The sequence below is a fragment of the Chelonia mydas genome, chromosome 7 (genome assembly GCF_015237465.2).
Source record: "Chelonia mydas isolate rCheMyd1 chromosome 7, rCheMyd1.pri.v2, whole genome shotgun sequence".
NCBI classification, from domain to species: domain Eukaryota; kingdom Metazoa; phylum Chordata; order Testudines; family Cheloniidae; genus Chelonia; species Chelonia mydas.
Window position 1 is genome coordinate 80,093,945 of NC_057853.1, and position 18,770 is coordinate 80,112,714.

The following is an 18,770-nucleotide window of genomic DNA, read 5'->3' on the forward strand; positions in this document are numbered from 1 at the left end:
ACTCTGGATTTGTGTTGCTATTTCAGGGTCTGATCCAACTTCCACTGAAGGCAATGGTAGTGTTCTAATTTTGTTGGGTCCTGGACTGCTTATATGCCCTTTTTAACACAAGATGTGGGTAACTGAGCATTTGTGTATATTATTTATTCCAGCATCATGTTTAATGGCTTGCTGTGACAAGAATGGTTTCTTTTTTAATGCAGTGGACAGATATTTTTATGATTTGGGATATGTTTAGCCTATGTTCATATGTAAATTTGTTTCATTATGTTTGTTTCATTAGGTGTACATAGAACTATTTTATCAGTAAAAGACTGATATTTGGATGTGCTTATATACCGTGGAGATGTGTGCTTTATCACAGTAGTTCTCAACTTGGGGTCAGCAGACTGTGTCTAAGGGGTCTGCGAAAGGTGGTCGTTACCATAGAATAGTGGTTTTCAACCTAAGATTTCCAAAGGGATGCCCACCTCCATTCAAAAATTTTTAGGGGTCCACAAACACAGGTGCTGGAACTAGGGGTGCTGTCGCACTCCCTGTCTTGAATTGGTTTCCATTATATACAGGATTTATAGTTTGATTCAATGTCTCACAGCACCCCCGACTATAAAAATTGTTCCAGTATCCTCTCTGCAAATGAAAAAAGGTTGAAAATCACTGATTATCAGACCTAAAAGACAATTTTTAGTTTATATTTACATTTATATTACATAGATGACACAAGTACTCTTGAAGTGTTAACATATCTTTGATTGTTGTGGATTGTGTAAGGTAGTATGAAAGACCAGGCATTTTACAACCATTGTATACAAGTAAGTTATTACAGTTTTTATGTACCATTCTAAGACAGAACTATGTGATGAATAGATAACGTTTATTTAGACTTCGTATTTCTTGTGAACGTTCTTTTACAGGGGCAGCGTTGAGCATATTTGGTTGCTCACTGGGATGTTTCTGTTTAATAGTCTATGTCCATTAACTAAATGTTAAGGTTGGTGTCAGCACTGTTTAAGTAATCTTACCTTGTCATTTCCAAACTATATAGTTGAGATTTTTTTTAAAATAATGGGTTTAAAGTAGGGCTGCCAAGCGATTGTGATTAATCCCAATTAATTTTTTTAGTTTTATTTGCACTATTAAACATTAATAGAATACCATGTATTTAAGTATTTTTGGATGTTCTGTACATTTTCAAATATATTGATTTCAATTACAACACAATACAAAGTATACAGTGCTCACTTAATATGATTTTTATTACAAATGTTTGCACTGTAAAAAGATAAAAGAAATAGCATTTCAGTTCACCTCTTACAAGTACTGTAGTGCAATATTTTTATCATGAAAGTTGAATTTACAAATGTAGAATTATTTTTTGTTTTTGATTTTACATAATTGCACTCAAAACAATGTAAAACTTTAGACCCTACAAGTCCACTCAGTCCTAGTTCTTGTTCCTCCTTTTAGAGGAGTTTTGGCTTATCGAAGGGGTAAGATATTTTTATCACGGAATGTCAATATTTTGGAGATGGGAGTGGTGTGAGTTTTACAGGAGAAGGGTGAATTCTTGATGCTGCTCCTCTTGGGTTGGGTTTCTGAGCTCACCAGGCTCACCTCCTGTCTGAAGAGGAAGAGAGTTTCATTTTAGAAATCTGCATTCAGTGTTCGGGGAGGACTGGGGATGAGAAGCGAGCAATGACTTGTGCAGGAGGAGGGTGAGGGAGGTGTCTTGCTTCTGGAAGGGTGGTTTCTGTGACTGGGCTCGCCAGGATTGCCTCCTTTTACTGAGCTAGGTGGGCTTAATTTGTAACGAAAGAGGTATTGGGGATCAAGCAATTAGGTGCCGGGGATCAAGGAGATTTTTTACATTCATAGCTGATGCAGCTAGCTCAGAGGTGCCGTGGCTTTGAACTTCTAAATTAAACACTGGTAGGTTTTCTTCAGCTAGGCAAGCCCTTGTTTGCAAGGTAGCATAGATTTTTACCTCAGGGACTTGGCATGTGGCAAGGGGCCTGAGCTCGCTAGGCCCCTATTCTCTATGGGGTACCTCCCGGAGCGAGGGGTTGGCTGGGGGCAATGAGGCATGGTGCCGGAGGAGGGGCGGTCCCTGGAGCGAGGGGCTAGCTGGGGCAATGAGGCAATGGTGTGAGGGGAGTAGGGTGGGTTGGTCCCTGGAATGAGGGGCAGGCTAGGGGCATTGGAGCACGGCGGGATCAGGATCCCTACCTTTCCATCAGAGCCGGGATGGGAGCCACTTCCTCCTTTCTTTCCATCCTCCGGAGGCAGATTTGGTTACTGTGCCTGACCAGATGCTGTCCAGTCCCTCTGCAGCCAATGCCTTACTCGGAGGTATGCGATTAACGCGGTTTAAAAAAAATTAATGCGTTAATTTTGTTTTCAGTTAATCGCAGGCTTTAACTGCGATTAATTGATAGCTCTAGTTTAAAGATGTCTTTTCTTGAATTACCCTTGACAATATTTGCATTACAGTAGCACTGGGTGTGCTAGGCACTGTTGAAACCTATAAAAAGAGACAATCCCTGTCCCTCCAAAATTAGTCTAAATAGATCATACAGACAAAGGGTAGGGTTAGGAAAAACAGAAAGACGCAGACGTGAAGTGACTTGCCAAAGGTCATGTAGCAAGTTCGTGGTAGAGTAGGAAAAGAATCTAGGTCTCCTGACAAATTCCCTATTCATCATACCACTGCCTCTGAGTTTAACGTAACCTTAATATTCATATTATAATGTTGGTTTTTTTATTTAATTGCTAATTTTTAAATTAAATTTAGCACTCAATACCAAAACAACGTAAAACTTCAGTGCCTACGAGTCCACTCAGTCCTACTTCTTGTTCAGTTAATCGCTAAGACAAACAAGTCTGTTTACATTTACGGGAGATAATGCTGCCCTCTTCTTATTTACAGCGTGTCACCAGAAATGAGAACAGGCGTTTGCATGGTTGTGGATGGCATTGCAAGGTATTTACATGCCAGATATGCTAAACATTCATATTCCCCTTCATGCTTCGGCCACCATTCCAGAGGACATGCTTCCATGCTGATAACACTCGTTTAAAAAAATCTGTTAATTAAATTTGTGACTGAACTCCTTTGGGGAGAATTGTACGTCCTCTGCTCTGTTTTACCTGCATTCTGCCAAATATTTCACGTTATAGCAGTCTCGGATGATGACCCAGCACGTTTTGTTAATTTTAAGAACACTCCAGCGCAGATTTCACTAAATGCAAAGATGGTACCAATGTGATATTTCTAAAGATAGCTACAGCACTCGCCCAGGGTTTAAGAATCTGGAGTGCCTTCCAAAATCTGAGAGGGATGAGGTGTTGTGCATGCTTTCAGAAGTCTTAAAAGAGAAACACTCCAATGCAGAAACTACCGAACCACCAAAAAAGAAAATCAACCTTCTGCTGGTGTCATCTGACTCAGATAATGAAAATGAACAGGCGTCGGTCCACACTGTTTTGGATTGTTATCAAGTAGAAGCCGTCATCAGCATGGATGCATGTCCACTGGAATGGTGGTTGAAACACGAAGGGACACATGAATCTTTAGCGCATCTGGCATCTAAATATCTTGTGAAGCCGGCTACAACAGTGCCATTCGAACGCCTGTTCTCACTTTCAGGTGACATTGTAAACAAGAAGCGGGCAGCATTATCTCCTGCAAATGTAAGCAAGCTTGTTTGTCTGAGCGATTTGCTGAACAAGAAGTAGGACTGAGTGGACTTGCAAGCTCTAAAATTTTACCTTGTTTTATTTTTGAATGCATTTTTTTTTTACATAAGTCTACATTTGTAAGTTCAACTTTCATGATAAAGGGATTGCACTACAGTACTTGTATTAGGTGATTTGAAAAATACTATTTGTTTTGTTTTTTACAGTGCAAATACTTGTACTTAAAAATAAAGTGAGCACTGTACATTTTGTATTTTCGGTAATGTAACTGAAATCAATATATCTGAAAATGTAGAAAATATTCAAAAATATTTAAACAAATGGTATTCTATTATTGTTTAAGAGTGCGATTAATCATGATTCATTTTTTTTTAATTGCGCAATCAGTTGTGATTAATTTTTTTAATCGCTTGACAGCCTGATAAAAACATAGATGTATATTGACTCTGTCCCCTAAACAATTCTGATCTGGAAATCAGACTTGAATTTATTACAGAAAACTTCAGACCAGGAGTTCTTTAAACTTAAAAATTATTGGGGATTGGGAAGGCAGGATAAGCCTTATATGGAATATTGGCGGTAACAACCTTAATGTCTGTGGAGCAGTCACCACTGCCTACATAATATATTTATGTGACACTGACAGCAAGATTGTGTGCTTTAGGCTTAGCACTGAATATGGTGCAATATGTCGTCACACCATCCCAGAAGGAATTGTGACTCAGAATCCCAGTTCCTCTCCTGCTCTTTTCCAGCTCAACGAGAGGAGAAATAACTTGGAATATCCCTTTTGAGGATACAGGTTACTATCCTCACCTTTCACCTGGCCAGGTCTATTGGCCAGCATGTGGGTGGAGAAGCAGTAGCTCTCTCTGGCTGCTGCTTCAGGGTGGGCAGATGTGTGGATCAGGTGATCTGTTCCTGAGGTGTGATAAGAGTAGGTCCTACCTGACCTTGTGGAGGTAGGTCTTAATCCTCTGTGCAGCCACATGTAACCAGGCACACTCTTGTCGTGAATCATATGGGGGAGGAGAGCTGTTAATTAACCTGAAGCAAGTTGCAGTGAACTCAGGCTTCATTTATATATTTGTGTACAAATAATGAGTCAGTAAAGTGTGAAGTTCCCTTGGTCTTTTGCTCTTTGTCCACTTTAGCAAGATGCCCACTTTGAAAGGACTATAGAGTATATGCTGTGTGTGTGTGTATGTGTGTGTATGTATATATATATATATAACATTAATAAGATGTTAATATTTGATAAAATTCAAATATTCCAATTTTTGCCTCAATGTTTTAAATATTTAGCTTTAACTGAGACTTTTATATAATATTGATATATAGATTTTTATGATTAAATTAAAAAAACTTTTTTTATTTCAGATTCAACTCTGTATTATGACAGAGAACAGCAATAAGAGTATGCAATTTTCTGTTGAAGTGAAAAATTCCTTCAAGAGCCCATGATTTTTTCCACTACTCCTTTTACATATCAACTACTTGATAGACATGGCTCACCACGCCAGACCTTCCAGATTAGTCAAAAAGGAAGAGTTAGGCAAAAGGAAAACTAGTGAAGGCAAAAAGAAATCTAGCCAAGTGAAAAAGAAAGCCAAGAAGAATTCCAAAAAGGCTGTGAGTTCTGGAAAATGCAAAAAGTCAATGCAAGAAAAAAATGATGTAAAGAAAAAGCAACAAGAAAAGAAACCACCTTTGAGCTCATCAGTTAGATTTCTCAGGAGTAGTGTAACTAGAGCTTTATCTGGAACATCTTGGGTAAATATGGAGAAAACAGATAATATTCTCTTTCATAACCAGGATTCTTTAAACTTCAATGGCTTTACAATGTCTCTTCGTAGCAGATCATTCTCTCATAGACTGTCCCAAACTGCAGTAATTACCAAAAAAAAGAAAGTTACAGCACAGAAAAGATTAGAAAAAACGGACAAGTATGAACAAGAAACCCTTACTATATTGGAAGAAAAAAAAGTTGAAGCTGCTGAAAGGGTTTCGAAACAAGATTCAGCACAAAATGAATTAACCCCTCTCAACATTCTATGTGATACAGACATTGAGCCCTCCATTAAATGTGATAGTCAAGATAAAAAGATAGGGAGACCTGAATCAAGTGTCTCCATTTCAAAGCGTCTACCAAGCATTTACAATCCAGAAGTATTAGAGGAGGAGTATGAGTGTGAAGAGCCGCCCTGTGGGTGGACATCAAGTAAGATCAATACAGGAAGCTCAGACGAAAGTTTTACTCAGAATTCTGAGCTTGTTCCGGCACCTTTTCATTCTGACTCTATAATCACCTCTGAATTAAACACAAAAAAACATTTAGAAGATTCAGACTCATTTGCAGAATCCCATGTAAAGATTAACTTAGATTTGAAGCCTGCTGATAAAGAACCCGATTCAAATTCTGACTCTCTAGTTACCACTGAATCAAATTCAATCGTATATTTAGAAGATTTGGGCTCGTTTTTTGGATCCCACATAAAAACTGACTTGGATTTGGTGCCTGATAATAAAGAACCTGACTCAAATTCTGACTTGTGCTGTAAAAGAGATGATTCAGAATCTGAAACAAAAAATGTAGTCACAGTTTGTGAACCAGTTAATCTTGCAGTGCAGCAGCCTGTTAAATACATTGGTAAAGAAACTTTATTTCTGGACTCAGGTTATGTCCCTATTTCATCATCAAACACAGAAAAAAGCATAGTAGGCTTAGTCTCTACAACAATTGCAGTCTTCAAAGAAAATACTGGACATTCCTCTGAACGGTCTATTTCAGGGTTGTCCTCAAACACAGGAAGCTCCGCTCTTACCTCTGACAGAGAAAGAAATGTACATTCACCAAATGATTCAAAACTGCGGTATAAGGATTCTTCATTACAATCAGGAAGTGTTGGAATAAACTTGAACTCAGTTCAGGACAGCAAGAGCAACAGCATCGGTTCTGCTGAGGCTTCAGAACCATCCTCCTTTACAAACCCAGTTTACAGTTACCCTCTCTCATATTCATCTTTGCTCCCTATGTTAGAAAAAAAGAAACGAAGACGGTGTGGGGTATGTGAACCTTGTCTGCGGAAAACTAATTGTGAGGAGTGCAGCTGTTGCAGGAAACGCAAAACAAGTCACCGGATATGTAAAAAGAGAAAATGTGAAGAACTGAAAAAGCCGCCACCACCAATAATGCTACCTTTTGAGGTAAGCAAGAAACAGAAACAATACACCTTCATAAGATTTGAGGTCCATTTGTAAATTCTTAAAAATATTAGTCATTCTGTAGATTTGGACAACATATTAGATAAAATTTAACCGTAACAGTTGAATATACTTCTCCAGTTATAAGCCTTGAAGATTAGAGTGAGCTAGTGTTTCTGTTGCTCATACCACATGAATTCATATAACTAGAGGTGGGCATAAGTTTTAGTCTCCTGCAAATCTGGTCACATTGGCCAATGTGGAAAAGTAGGCCCATAGATAGAACTAATCAGGGGCCGGAGAGAGTAAAAAAGATTTAAGTGGAAGGTTTGAGGTGGGCAGGATCATCCCTCACCACATTGTGAAATACCAAGTGCAAATGCCTGGATTTTACGACAGGAGGTTGCTTGCTCTGTATGTGGAATTATAGAAAAACTTTTTGGTAATAAAATATGAACAAAACTACAACAAAACCCCCTGGCTCCATATTCTATTTGCATTCTCCCTCTAAATCTCTCCTCCTTTCTAATTGCCTGTCCCTTTGTTTCTTGCATCTCAATCATTCCTGGTTACTCAGCCAGGTCACATACCTCATCCTGCCCATATATTCTTTATTTCCCCAATTTCCTCTCTGGTCCCTGTTCTGTTCCCTCTGTGCTCTTTCAGTCCCAATGGTCTGTCTTCTTGCTCATCCCTCTCACAAGTTTCTGTTCTCTACTCCCCAAACATCCTGAAAGCCTTCTGCCATTTCTGGAGGCTCTCAATCTCTTTGTCTTTTCTCTTCATCCCCCTGTTCCATCCTCCCTCACAACTGAACCCCCTTAACCTATCCATCTTTTGTCCCCTGAACTTCCTCTCCTACCCTAGCCCCATGAATTATCTGTCCCTTATCAATCCTCCGACTCTAATACATGATCTCACTACTCCCACCTAGTCTCTCCAGTCATCTCTGTTCTAGTTGGTATAAGTTAAAGCAGGCCTGAAGTTACTCTGCTTGTGGTGGGGACCAACTCCACGTCTGGCCATCCCCAAAGTTGAAGGAGGCGGAAAGGTAGGGTAAAGCCAGTTTTGACTCTTGCATCAAGCATGAGTTTAGCATAGATGACAGTATCTTGGGAAAACTTCTCTTGTATGTCTCCACCCCACAACCTACAAGATTTACAGACATGTCCGTTCCATTTCTTCAGAGTAGGCAAGTAGGCAGAAAATCCTTACACCAGTGGATGGATATGATGTCTGTGTGGTTTTTATATACTGTTGGGGTGGGGGATAAACAAAATGAAATAGCTGGCCTCAGAGCTCACTATGAATGAGGTTTACTATATGTAAGTCACATGACCCCTTCTGAGAACTTAAAAGAGGAATAAACAAATTGGGGCAAAGCCAATTTAGAATTTGATTTGAAGATCAACAAATAACAAGCTAGTGAAGAGAATGGAGTATGGGGAAACTCCCTGCTTCCTACAGCAAAAGAGTAATGTAGCAGCAACATTATGCTCTTCCTTATTTTTAATGAGTATGGACTTAGGAAGACCTTAAAAGAGAGCATTGCAGGAGATGAGATAATAAGGTGATTAAGGCATGAAAAAGAATTTTGGCAGAGGCAGGGTCAAGGAAAGGATGAATTCCAGCTTTTCTGTCAATCTTTTTTTCCAGGCTAAACATGGTTTTCTTTTATTTTCTTCTTGCATAGTCTGACCTTCTCTTTGTATTCCTGCTTTGCTTCTTCACCTCCTTTTCTTTAAGCCCTCTCTTTGCCTTCTTAATTATATCCCCATTCCCTTTATGTTCCTCTGCTCCAGCAGTTTCATTTTCTGGTGTACTTTTAGAAAAAAAGGGGTATATTTTATACTGTGCATATCATATTGTTTTAAAACTACAACCCAAAAGGCCTCCTTGCCTCTTCAAGTAAATGGCAAGAAATACTTTTGACCTTGTAAAGTTTTAGAAGACTGGGTTGAGCAAAATGTGTACTTCTGCCCTTTGGGAACATACCATTGGATAATTTCTTGTAAAATTATATTTGAATGAAATACAGAGACTCTTACTTTGAATATTTGTAAACAACAAATTCTGCTATATAATACAAAATTGTTTGAGAAACTGAAAGAAATTGAACAGTATTTCTGAAATATAAATATCTGTCAGGGTCTAGGAACGTAATGTAGAGGTGCTGAATCCTGAGGAGGGTGGTGGTGGAGGGGAAGCAGTATCTTGCAATGCTCAAAAGTTACTTTTCAGATAAGAAAAGGAGGTCTTGTGGCACCTTAGAGACTAACAAATTTATTTGAGCATAAGCTTTCGTGAGCTACAGCTCACTTCATCGGATGCATTCAGTGGAAAATACAGTGGGGAGATTTATACACACAGAGAACGTGAAACAATGGGTGTTACCATACACACTGTAACGAGAGTGATCACTCACCTTACCTGATCACTCTCGTTACAGTGTGTATGGTAACACCCATTGTTTCACGTTCTCTGTGTGTATAAATCTCCCCACTGTATTTTCCACTGAATGCATCCGATGAAGTGAGCTGTAGCTCACGAAAGCTTATGCTCAAATAAATTTGTTCGTCTTTAAGGTGCCACAAGACCTCCTTTTCTTTTTGCGGATACAGACTAACACGGCTGCTATTCTGAAACTTTTCAGATAAGGTAGACATGTTAGCTGCTCAGAAGGGAATCCCTGGCTGGCAAAGGGTTTAAGACTGCTCTGGGAGTAGGTTTTGTTTTTCAAGTGGAAGGGAATTGGAAAATGCCTTAAGTCTCTGTCCAGGGTTGTTGTTGTTTTTTTTTTTTTAAAGAAGGGAATCAGGCTAGTTTCAGTAGATTGCTGGTTGCAAGGAGTCATAGTTCTGTCACTCATATAGACGGAATGTTAGTATTTTCTTGAGGTGATTCACTGAAGAGTGGGGGGATAGCTGTTTTCATCCTTAAACTACATTTTATGCAAAATGTTTTCCCCTCAAAAGAAGGATTCTCCCTTCTAGTTTCAACTAGACAAAGTGCTAGAATTACATTCTACCAATCACAAAATGCACACTGAAATCCGTGAAAGCCTGCATGTGGAATTACTTCAGGATATGCCTTTAAGATACAAAGCATGTCCTTGCTTAGTGCAAAGGAATGATGACTTTTTTAAGATCATATATGGATTTACCTTTAGAGACAACAAGACCCAGCTGGTAGAGTCCATGCCTGAAGTCTAAAATCTGAGTGCCGTTATGCATGCACAATCAACGTAGAGAGAATAATTTTCACATCTGGAGCCAATATTAGTTACTATTCTGTTACTTTAATTAATTTGCACATAATTGAGATATAAGATTTTAAAACTATATTGGGCATGCATACATCTCTTTGAAATAACATCCACATAAATTTTCAGGAATACTTTACCTTGAAGGCTGTAATAGATTTTGCAGGGACATGACATCATGAAAATCTGGTTAAAGCATTGTGGGCTCTAGTTCATAGATTCTATGTGTAGCACAACTGTTTTTTATGTAATACACCTCATTCTGATGGATTCATGACATTTTGTTATGAGTTGGTTGTACAAAGGAAAGAATCTCAAATATATAGGCTAAAAGGTATATAATTTTTTAATATTTAACAAATACTGCGCTAAGCTTTTAAAAATACAATAAAGGTATTATATTTAATTAACAGATCTCACAATAAATGTTACAGAAACACTTTATTATTAATTAGTATTATTATGAATATGTACCTTTTAAAATTTTGTCTTGTTTTCATTCTAATACAAATTGCATGCAATATAGATATTTTGGGTTATTTCACAGCTGTCCTCTACCAAAACAGGTTATTTGCTTTCATTCAGTAGTTTGTTGTGTTGCTGTTGAGTCTCGGTGTATGTCTGTGTTGTTTGGAAATGTTGTAGGTTCTGCTAAGCAACATTCAGCAGTGCTGTAAATGGTGGTATAAGTTGCAGATCAGGCTCAAGTGGCAGGGCGACAAAGTTGTGTAACTTGCTTTGATTTGGCATTCAGCGTACATGCAAAATAATTATAGTTTACACTAGTTTAGTATTCTATGTGGTATTGAGTGTTGAAGATGAGGGGGTATTCATTAAAGAGAAGCTGTGAACTTGGTATCTAATCATTTTCAAAGAATGATTTAAAAATAGTTTGAACATTGAAACTGCCTCTAAGTCTCTGTGCCATTTTTTTCAATTACAATTTGTTTATGTTAACAACAGGTAAGGAATGTTTTTTATATTAAAGACCCACACAAACAACAGGGGAAAGGAAACCCAAAACTAATTGTACACCAAGAACTCTCAAATGCACATAGCTAACAAATTAGGGGAAAATAGTATATTTCTCTTTTTTTTTTTTTTTCCTGCCAGCCCGAATAATCTTACATGTTACTTCTAATAATAGTGGGTAACTTTTTTTAACTGATGGGGGATGGTCCTGCTTAACCTTACACCTTATCAGCTCTATTTCTTGCTGCACATACAAAGCAATGCGATTACCTGAATTAAAGAAGTGAATTAAAGAAGAAGGGGTCGGTCCTGGGGCCGGTTTTGTTCAATATCTTCATAAATGATCTGGAGGATGGTGTGGATTGCACTCTCAGCAAATTTGCGGATGATACTAAACTGGGAGGAGTGGTAGATACGCTGGAGGGCAGGGATAGGATACAGAGGGACCTAGACAAATTGGAGGATTGGGCCAAAAGAAATCTGATGAGATTCAATAAGGATAAGTGCAGGGTCCTGCACTTAGGACGGAAGAACCCAACGCACAGCTACAGATTAGGGACTGAATGGCTAGGCAGCAGTTCTGCGGAAAAGGACCTAGGGGTTACAGTGGACGAGAAGCTGGATATGAGTCAACAGTGTGCCCTTGTTGCCAAGAAGGCCAATGGCATTTTGGGATGTATAAGTAGGGGCATAGCCAGCAGATCGAGGGACGTGATCGTTCCCCTCTATTCGACATTGGTGAGGCCTCATCTGGAGTACCGTGTCCAGTTTTGGGCCCCACACTACAAGAAGGACGTGGATAAATTGGAGAGAGTCCAGCGAAGGGCAACAAAAATGATTAGGGGTCTGGAACACATGACTTATGAGGAGAGGCTGAGGGAACTGGGATTGTTTAGTCTGCAGAAGAGAAGAATGAGGGGGGATTTGATAGCTGCTTTCAACTACCTGAGAGGTGGTTCCAGAGAGGATGGTTCTAGACTATTCTCAGTGGTAGAAGAGGACAGGACAAGGAGTAATGGTCTCAAGTTGCAGTGGGGGAGGTTTAGGTTGGATATTAGGAAAAACTTTTTCACTAGGAGGGTGGTGAAACACTGGAATGCGTTACCTAGGGAAGTGGTAGAATCTCCTTCCTTAGAAGTTTTTAAGGTCAGGCTTGACAAAGCCCTGGCTGGGATGATTTAGTTGGGATTGGTCCTGCTTTGAGCAGGGGGTTGGACTAGATGACCTCCTGAGGTCCCTTCCAACCCTGATATTCTATGATTCTATGAACAACACTTGGCTCTAAACAAATGAAAATATGTTTTTGTGGGACCATAAAATCTTAGGTAACTGAGGGTATTAGAATTAAACCACTGCATGTGTACATCTTTATAATTTTTAATATGGTTTACCACGTGTATTTTAACATAACATTAAACTTGACTACCTTATGTCACCCTGTCCTATCAAAACAAATTAGGGTTTAAGTAGCTAATATTATGCAATAAACAAATGGCAACACTACCTCTAATTTAACTGATACATTTCAAAATAGATTGTGGGTGCAAATCTCCATGTTTACACCTGTAGCTCCCTCATTTACACCCACAATCAAGTAGCTAGACATGCATATACTTGAATTTGTATGTGTGTTTCAACTGCAGATGCAAAATGTGCAGGCAGTTCTCTGCTGCAACTGCTACTGGATGTAAATTTCCCTTTATTTCCAGAGGCAGTGCACAAATGTACAGCCAGTTTTCTGGCTGAGAGACATTTATTGAAAATTCTTTAGTGAAGTTTTAAGTAAACAATAAATTGTAATGATCAAACTCGGCCTGATGAGACCCAGTCTGTTCCAGAGCCCTCTGCCATTAATCACAGTCTTTTCTAGAAGTCAGTGGGTTTTGGGATCTAGGCCCTAGTTTATGTGCAATAAATGATTCCCTTTTTTAAAAGAAAAAAATAGATTTCTGTTAAATCTAATGAGAGAGGTCTGCAAATTTCTGTTGCTGAGACCCACGTGGAAACTAGTTTCCTAGAGTACTTAAGCCAGTTCTTCCCCTGTACTATCCAGGGAAGGTTTTCGGTCATTAGGTCATGTATTAAAAGCAAAGTGGAAGGAGAGGAGCTAGTGAATAAAAGCTGATGTGCGCCGAGAGGGGGCCTGCCTAGGGCCCAAGCGGCCTGAGAGCTGCTCTTTTGGGGCTCCTGACAGACTCCCTGAAAAATAAAACCTCAGCAACCCGTGTTCAGCACAAGGGCAGGAGCCAGGACGGGGCGGGGGTGCTAGCGACGGAAGGCGCGTCCCCTCGGGCCCCCGGCAGCAGCAGGCACGGACTGACAGCCCTCAAAGAGTGGTGGGCAACGCGCCTGCTGCACCGAGGGGGGCTTGTCCAGCCTGGGACCGTGTCCTCGCCTCACCTCCGCCTCCTTTCAATGTCGCTAATATGTAGCCTTGCCTTATAAAGTCAAACTGCGCCGTACCTTGCCGGGGGAGGGGGTGCGCCCAGCGGAGCCCGCGGCCGGCGCCCCGGCGGCAGGAGGGGGCCAAGCCGGCGCCCGGCTCCCCTCACGCCGACCCCGGCTTGTCGCCTCGTCCGCAGACGCGAGCCGGGCCAGACCGCTGGCCGCGGGGAGACCGGCCCGGCCGCGGCGCTGCGCTGCGTTGGGGAAGCGAGCGCAGCCTCTCCAGTGCGCGCCGCGCTGGGCCGGATCCGCCGCCGTGAATCCATGTCGCAGCTTGTGCCTGCCCCGTGTCCTCTGCTCAGAGCAAAGCCCACATAGGAGACCCTTTGTTTAGGAAGGGCTAGGCAGGGAAGATCAGTTTGGAGCGGCTGGCCTCGCCTTGCCATTGGCTGGGCCCTTTCTGGAGCTCTTTTTGCGAGAGGCATGCCCAGCACGTCCCCAGCGTTGGCAGGCAGGGGCTGCTGCTTTTAAACACCATGATAATAATACCCAAAAAGCAGCCTCAAGAAGTGCTACACTGTAGAGGGTTCCTCTGCAGAAGGAAGCAAGATGGCCACCTCGTGGGTTTTTGCTGTGAAGAATGCAGAGCCTAATTAAGGCAGACTTTCAGGGGGGAAAAGGGTCTTTCCCTGCTACGTTTTTATAGTACAGCTTTTTGTTTTGGTTGCAGTGACTTTACAGTGTAAAGTCTCCATCAGTTCAAATGCTGCATATAAAGCATTATGGGTATTTACAGTATTACAGTTTTCTAATAAAATTGGGGATTTAATTTTTTAAGTTAAACTTTATTCTGCAATTTGATATTTTTTTAGGTGCTAACTGAAAACAAAAGGCCTCAGAGGAGAAAGCAAAGAGTTTTAAAGGTAACCAATCATTGCTTTAATAATACTTCCCTCCTCTCCCCCCTTCCCATTTTAAACCGTATTTTATTGTCACTTGGACTAGGAAGTCAAAGGGTTAACTGCTGGAAATCAGCTCTTTCCAGATTTTCAGAGGATTAGCTCATTTTAAAAGCATAGAAGGTTTTCTTTTCTGTCTATATATTATGTACATATTTGAATCTTTTTGCACAAGTCTGTAGGATACAAAGCTTACCTTCTTCCAATGTGTTGAAGATTAATTCAAATTTAATTTAGTCATAGCTTAATATTTATATATTGAGAGTAAAAGTTTGGTGATTTTTTTCAGCATATGGGTTTGATGGGATCTGAAATTTAAATATTTGAAGTCAGAACTATATCATTACTAAAAAGTTATATATAGAAATATTTATGCAGGAATTCTTTTCTTATTTTAAAACTACAAAATAGTTAAAAAGGATAGTAAGAACTTGTGTACAGTAAATGAAAGGACCTTACATAAACATGCTATTTATTTTTTATCCTACAAAGTGCACTTAAGTGTGAGAATGTTATTATTTATTTAAACATTGTTTCACCAGACATATATTTTTGCAAAAGCTTTGGCACATTAGGAATTTGGTAAAAGTACAATACAATAAAATGTAATTTTACAAATTTGGACTTTTTAAAAGGAAAATTTCACCTATTTCACTTATTGCATGATAAATGGTTCACAAGAAACTACACTTGTATAAAGAAATTATAACTTAATCAGTAATATAAAATTAAATAAAATGCTCAGATTAAGGAAAGAACAGAGTTTTTGAATTTTATTTGACTTGCAAATGTGTCTAACCTCAGGGGTCTGTTTTAATGTGGAAGCAGTTGAATGTGCATTTTAAAACACCTCCTGCATCTTTTGTAATAGTAATTGTGGTGGTACAATAGCAATAAAAGCTCCACCTTCCATTCATTAAATGAATTAATCAGTTATAGAACTAACATGTTTCATTAAATCATAATCATGTGTTAATTTTTCATTTTAATAATTGCTTTTTGTAGAGATATTCAGAATTATAACTTGATTTCATTGTAGAAAATATGTGGTGAAAAATGTTTGATTGTAGTGTGAATTTTTTTCCTCTGTTGGTGACAATGATGTCTTTACATGAATTAATTTTTATTCAATTCTATAATACTTAGTTGACATGACAAGTTACAGCAATGTTGTCAAAGTGCAAAAAGAACAGAAGTCTGGTCTCTGTCACAGGCAGATACATTGTATTGAATATCTGCCCAGGGTAGGGCTTCACAGTACGTTTAAGATTTTATCTCATGTTCATTTGTCATTGTCTGTTTCTGATTTGGTGGCAGGTTGCTATAGAGCGTGATGCTGTCTCTGTTGGCCCTTTTCTTTCTTACAGATTTATGCACAGTTTTTGATCCTTGATTTTTAATGGAAAATCTTATTGATAATTTGAGGAAATATTTTCATGCATACTATCATATGTTGAGCTTTGGACTGGAAAGTGCATTTCTGCTTTGATCTCTTCTCTGTTGAAGTGGTTGTACAGTTATTTCTCTCTGGTTTTATACTGTACTTTGTGTCTTCTAGTTTTCATTCCTAGTGCATGGTTACTGAATCTGTATTTGGTAAGATTTGTTATTGGCTTATGTCAAGTAGTGTGTTTCTGGATGTGTTTGTCATTCTTCTAAAAGTACTGGATATTGTTTTTCACTATATGTAATATAAAACTAGACTCCCTTTATATCAGCTGCAATAAACTTTCCAAAATGAAATATACATCATGTACAGTCTGATACCTGATACTCTGTATAGTAGTTTTTTCTGCCCCTCCTTTTTCAGCTGATGGCATTTGAAATGCCATAATAAACATTTCTGCAGTAACATGTATTGAATTATAACACCAAGCTTTTATTTAATGATTAATGGAAGATGTATGAATCCAGAAAGTGACACTTAAAATTAAATAATAATCTACTAGAAGTTTAAGGAGTTTCCTTGCAATGTGATTTTGACTGTAATACTAATGTAAACTTCCTTTAAAGGAGAATTTGTAGCTTTCTTTGTTCTAAGGAACAATATGATAGTTTGTGTTTCTAATTTTTCTTAGGGTATGTCTACACTGCCCACATTACAGCATGACTGTGGCAGCGCTGTGACATGGGCAATGTAGACAGGCTTTATTGCCGGGGGAGAGCTCTCCCAGCAAATTTTTTTAAAAAACACCCCGAAAGAGGGATGGTTACTTTATCCCTGGGAGTGTGGCTTCCGGCGATAAAGCACTGTCTATACTGGCGCTTTTCAGCGCTAAAACTTTTGTCTCTCAGGGGTGTGTTTTTTCACACCCCTGAACCACTAAAGTTTTAATGCTGAAAGTGGCAGTGTAGACACAGCCTTAGATATTAATGAACTGTAGTTCTTGTGAATATAATTACATGTATGTTTAAAGAAAATATGGATTAATCAATTAAATGTGTCTTTCAGATTAAAGTTGTTGGGACTCCCACTTTTCTTAATAACAGTACCCTATCTGGTAGAAAATAAATGTCTCAAAATAGGGACATATTTGCTTGCTGGAAATAGTTTGCACTGCTATAAGCATTAACCTCACATATGGGATATAATGTTACACTACTGTAGATTTTGTTTACTTCGATGAATTTACTATTTTTGTACCTTATTGCTACCATTTTGTTATCATATAAAGTCACTTCAAAATTAATTTTTCTGACACTAACATTCTGTTATTTTTTTCATAATTGTATAGATGTGTGAATAAAAATCTAAATGATCTGACTGTAAATTCTAGGAAACAAACACTCTTTGAAGGCAAAAGTAATGTGTGTTTGTGGGAATAGCTGTTTAAAACCAAAGAGAGAGTATTTACAATTTCAGTTGCAAACACTGCATGATGTCTTCCGACTGAAGCAAATACCTTTTGCATTTTGTTTCTGGTACATAAATGGAAGACATATGCAAGAGGACCTCTAACTTATTGAGGTGCCTGGTACCTGTTGACGCACTCATTTGCACTTTCAACAAACAGAAGGGTGAGAGAGTGGTTTTTTTTCTTTTACCTGTTTAATGGTATTTCTCCCACACTTTGTGTATAATGCACCTTGTTTCACAGTGAAGAAATGTTTACAATCACACTTTAGTAAAATGAAAGCACAGATCAAAAGAAACAAACATTGAATATGGCATCATATTGTTAGAGAGAACTGCTATTATCAATACAGATAGAAGTGGAACAGTGAGGAACCCATGCACAGAACAACAGCTGATGAAGAAGTACAATCCATGGTCTTGTCACTAGGTTCTACAATGCCAATGTTACCTTTTGAATGGCCGCAGAAATTTTCTACATTTATCGAGATAATAAAGGAAGAGCCTATGAGAGGGATCCAGAATTCATACAAGAGTCAACAATAATATAAATGCTGCTAAGTGAGTATTACAACTGCATGAATGTACTTTGTGATTTGGGTTTGTTCACATGTTTGTTTATGAACACCCTAAATATATTCCATGTGTGCCAGAAAAGGGAGAACCAATGATTGCTGAATTCTGTAATATCAGTTCAATCTAAGCTAAACAAAAAGGAAGCAATGATTAAATACTTAGTACTTTTGGTTTATTTGTATCTAATACTATAAATGTCACACTTCAATGAATGATGGAAATATATATTTTAACACACTTGTACAAAATGGCTCATTCCTTCCCTATGCATGCATGCATGCATAAGTCCCTGTGTGTCTGCATAGGACCTGTTTTCAAATATGAAGATGACAAGGTTTCTATTAGCCTTGGTCACAGTGCAATTTTAGCTATGTTGCTTTAAGAAAACCCACATGATACACATTTCTGAGATATAAATGTTAACAGAAGACAAGAAAAGCAGCTGCTAATGAATGTGATCATGCTTTTAGTGATCTTGGATTGAACTAGTCTTAAGCCATTTATTCCAACTTGTGATATATGATATGTTTTTAATGAAGAACGTCTGCCAGAATACAGAGCTGAAAGTAATTCATTTTTATTACTTTTTTTTAAGATATCAACAACTTGATGGATGGAGCCCCACTGTAATGGAATCTTACAGAGGAGGAAGATAGAACGATGCTACACAGTTAGATATAATACTGTCCTGAAAATTACTATCTCGCATTTTGTGTTTATAAAGGGACACTCTCAACTTAAAATCTAGCCAACTAAAAAATATTAGTGAAATTTTCTGCTACTTCTGTCTTTAGATCTCTCAGCCAGTTTTTGTGGCTTTTAAAAAAGTAGTTTTGCTCTGTTTGTATTGTGTGAATGGCAC

General features: G+C 38.7%; 1 protein-coding gene and 1 long non-coding RNA gene across 4 annotated transcripts in view; one reads left to right on the forward strand and one right to left on the reverse strand.

The window, feature by feature from the left end:
• Window positions 1–1,239: 1,239 nt before the first annotated feature.
• On the reverse strand, window positions 1,240–6,657 carry LOC122466625. The gene is made up of 3 exons (XR_006292284.1): window positions 6,522–6,657; window positions 2,227–5,581; window positions 1,240–1,621 (listed from the first exon to the last, which is right to left on the reverse strand). It is a non-coding gene; the product is annotated as an uncharacterized LOC122466625 (long non-coding RNA).
• The window catches only part of TET1 (tet methylcytosine dioxygenase 1), a 116,057-nt gene continuing 102,489 nt past the window's right edge, over window positions 5,203–18,770 (forward strand). For 2 of the 3 annotated variants that reach the window (XR_005226267.2, XM_007054647.4), the window contains exons 1-2: window positions 5,203–6,903; window positions 14,392–14,442. Coding sequence is in view for 2 of the 3 variants with exons in the window: in XM_007054647.4 (XP_007054709.2) it covers window positions 5,203–6,903; window positions 14,392–14,442 (1,752 nt within the window). In the remaining variant the exon portion in view is untranslated. The remainder of the gene's footprint in view (window positions 6,904–14,391; window positions 14,443–18,770) is intronic. The other variant, XM_037905402.2, reaches the window with a different exon arrangement.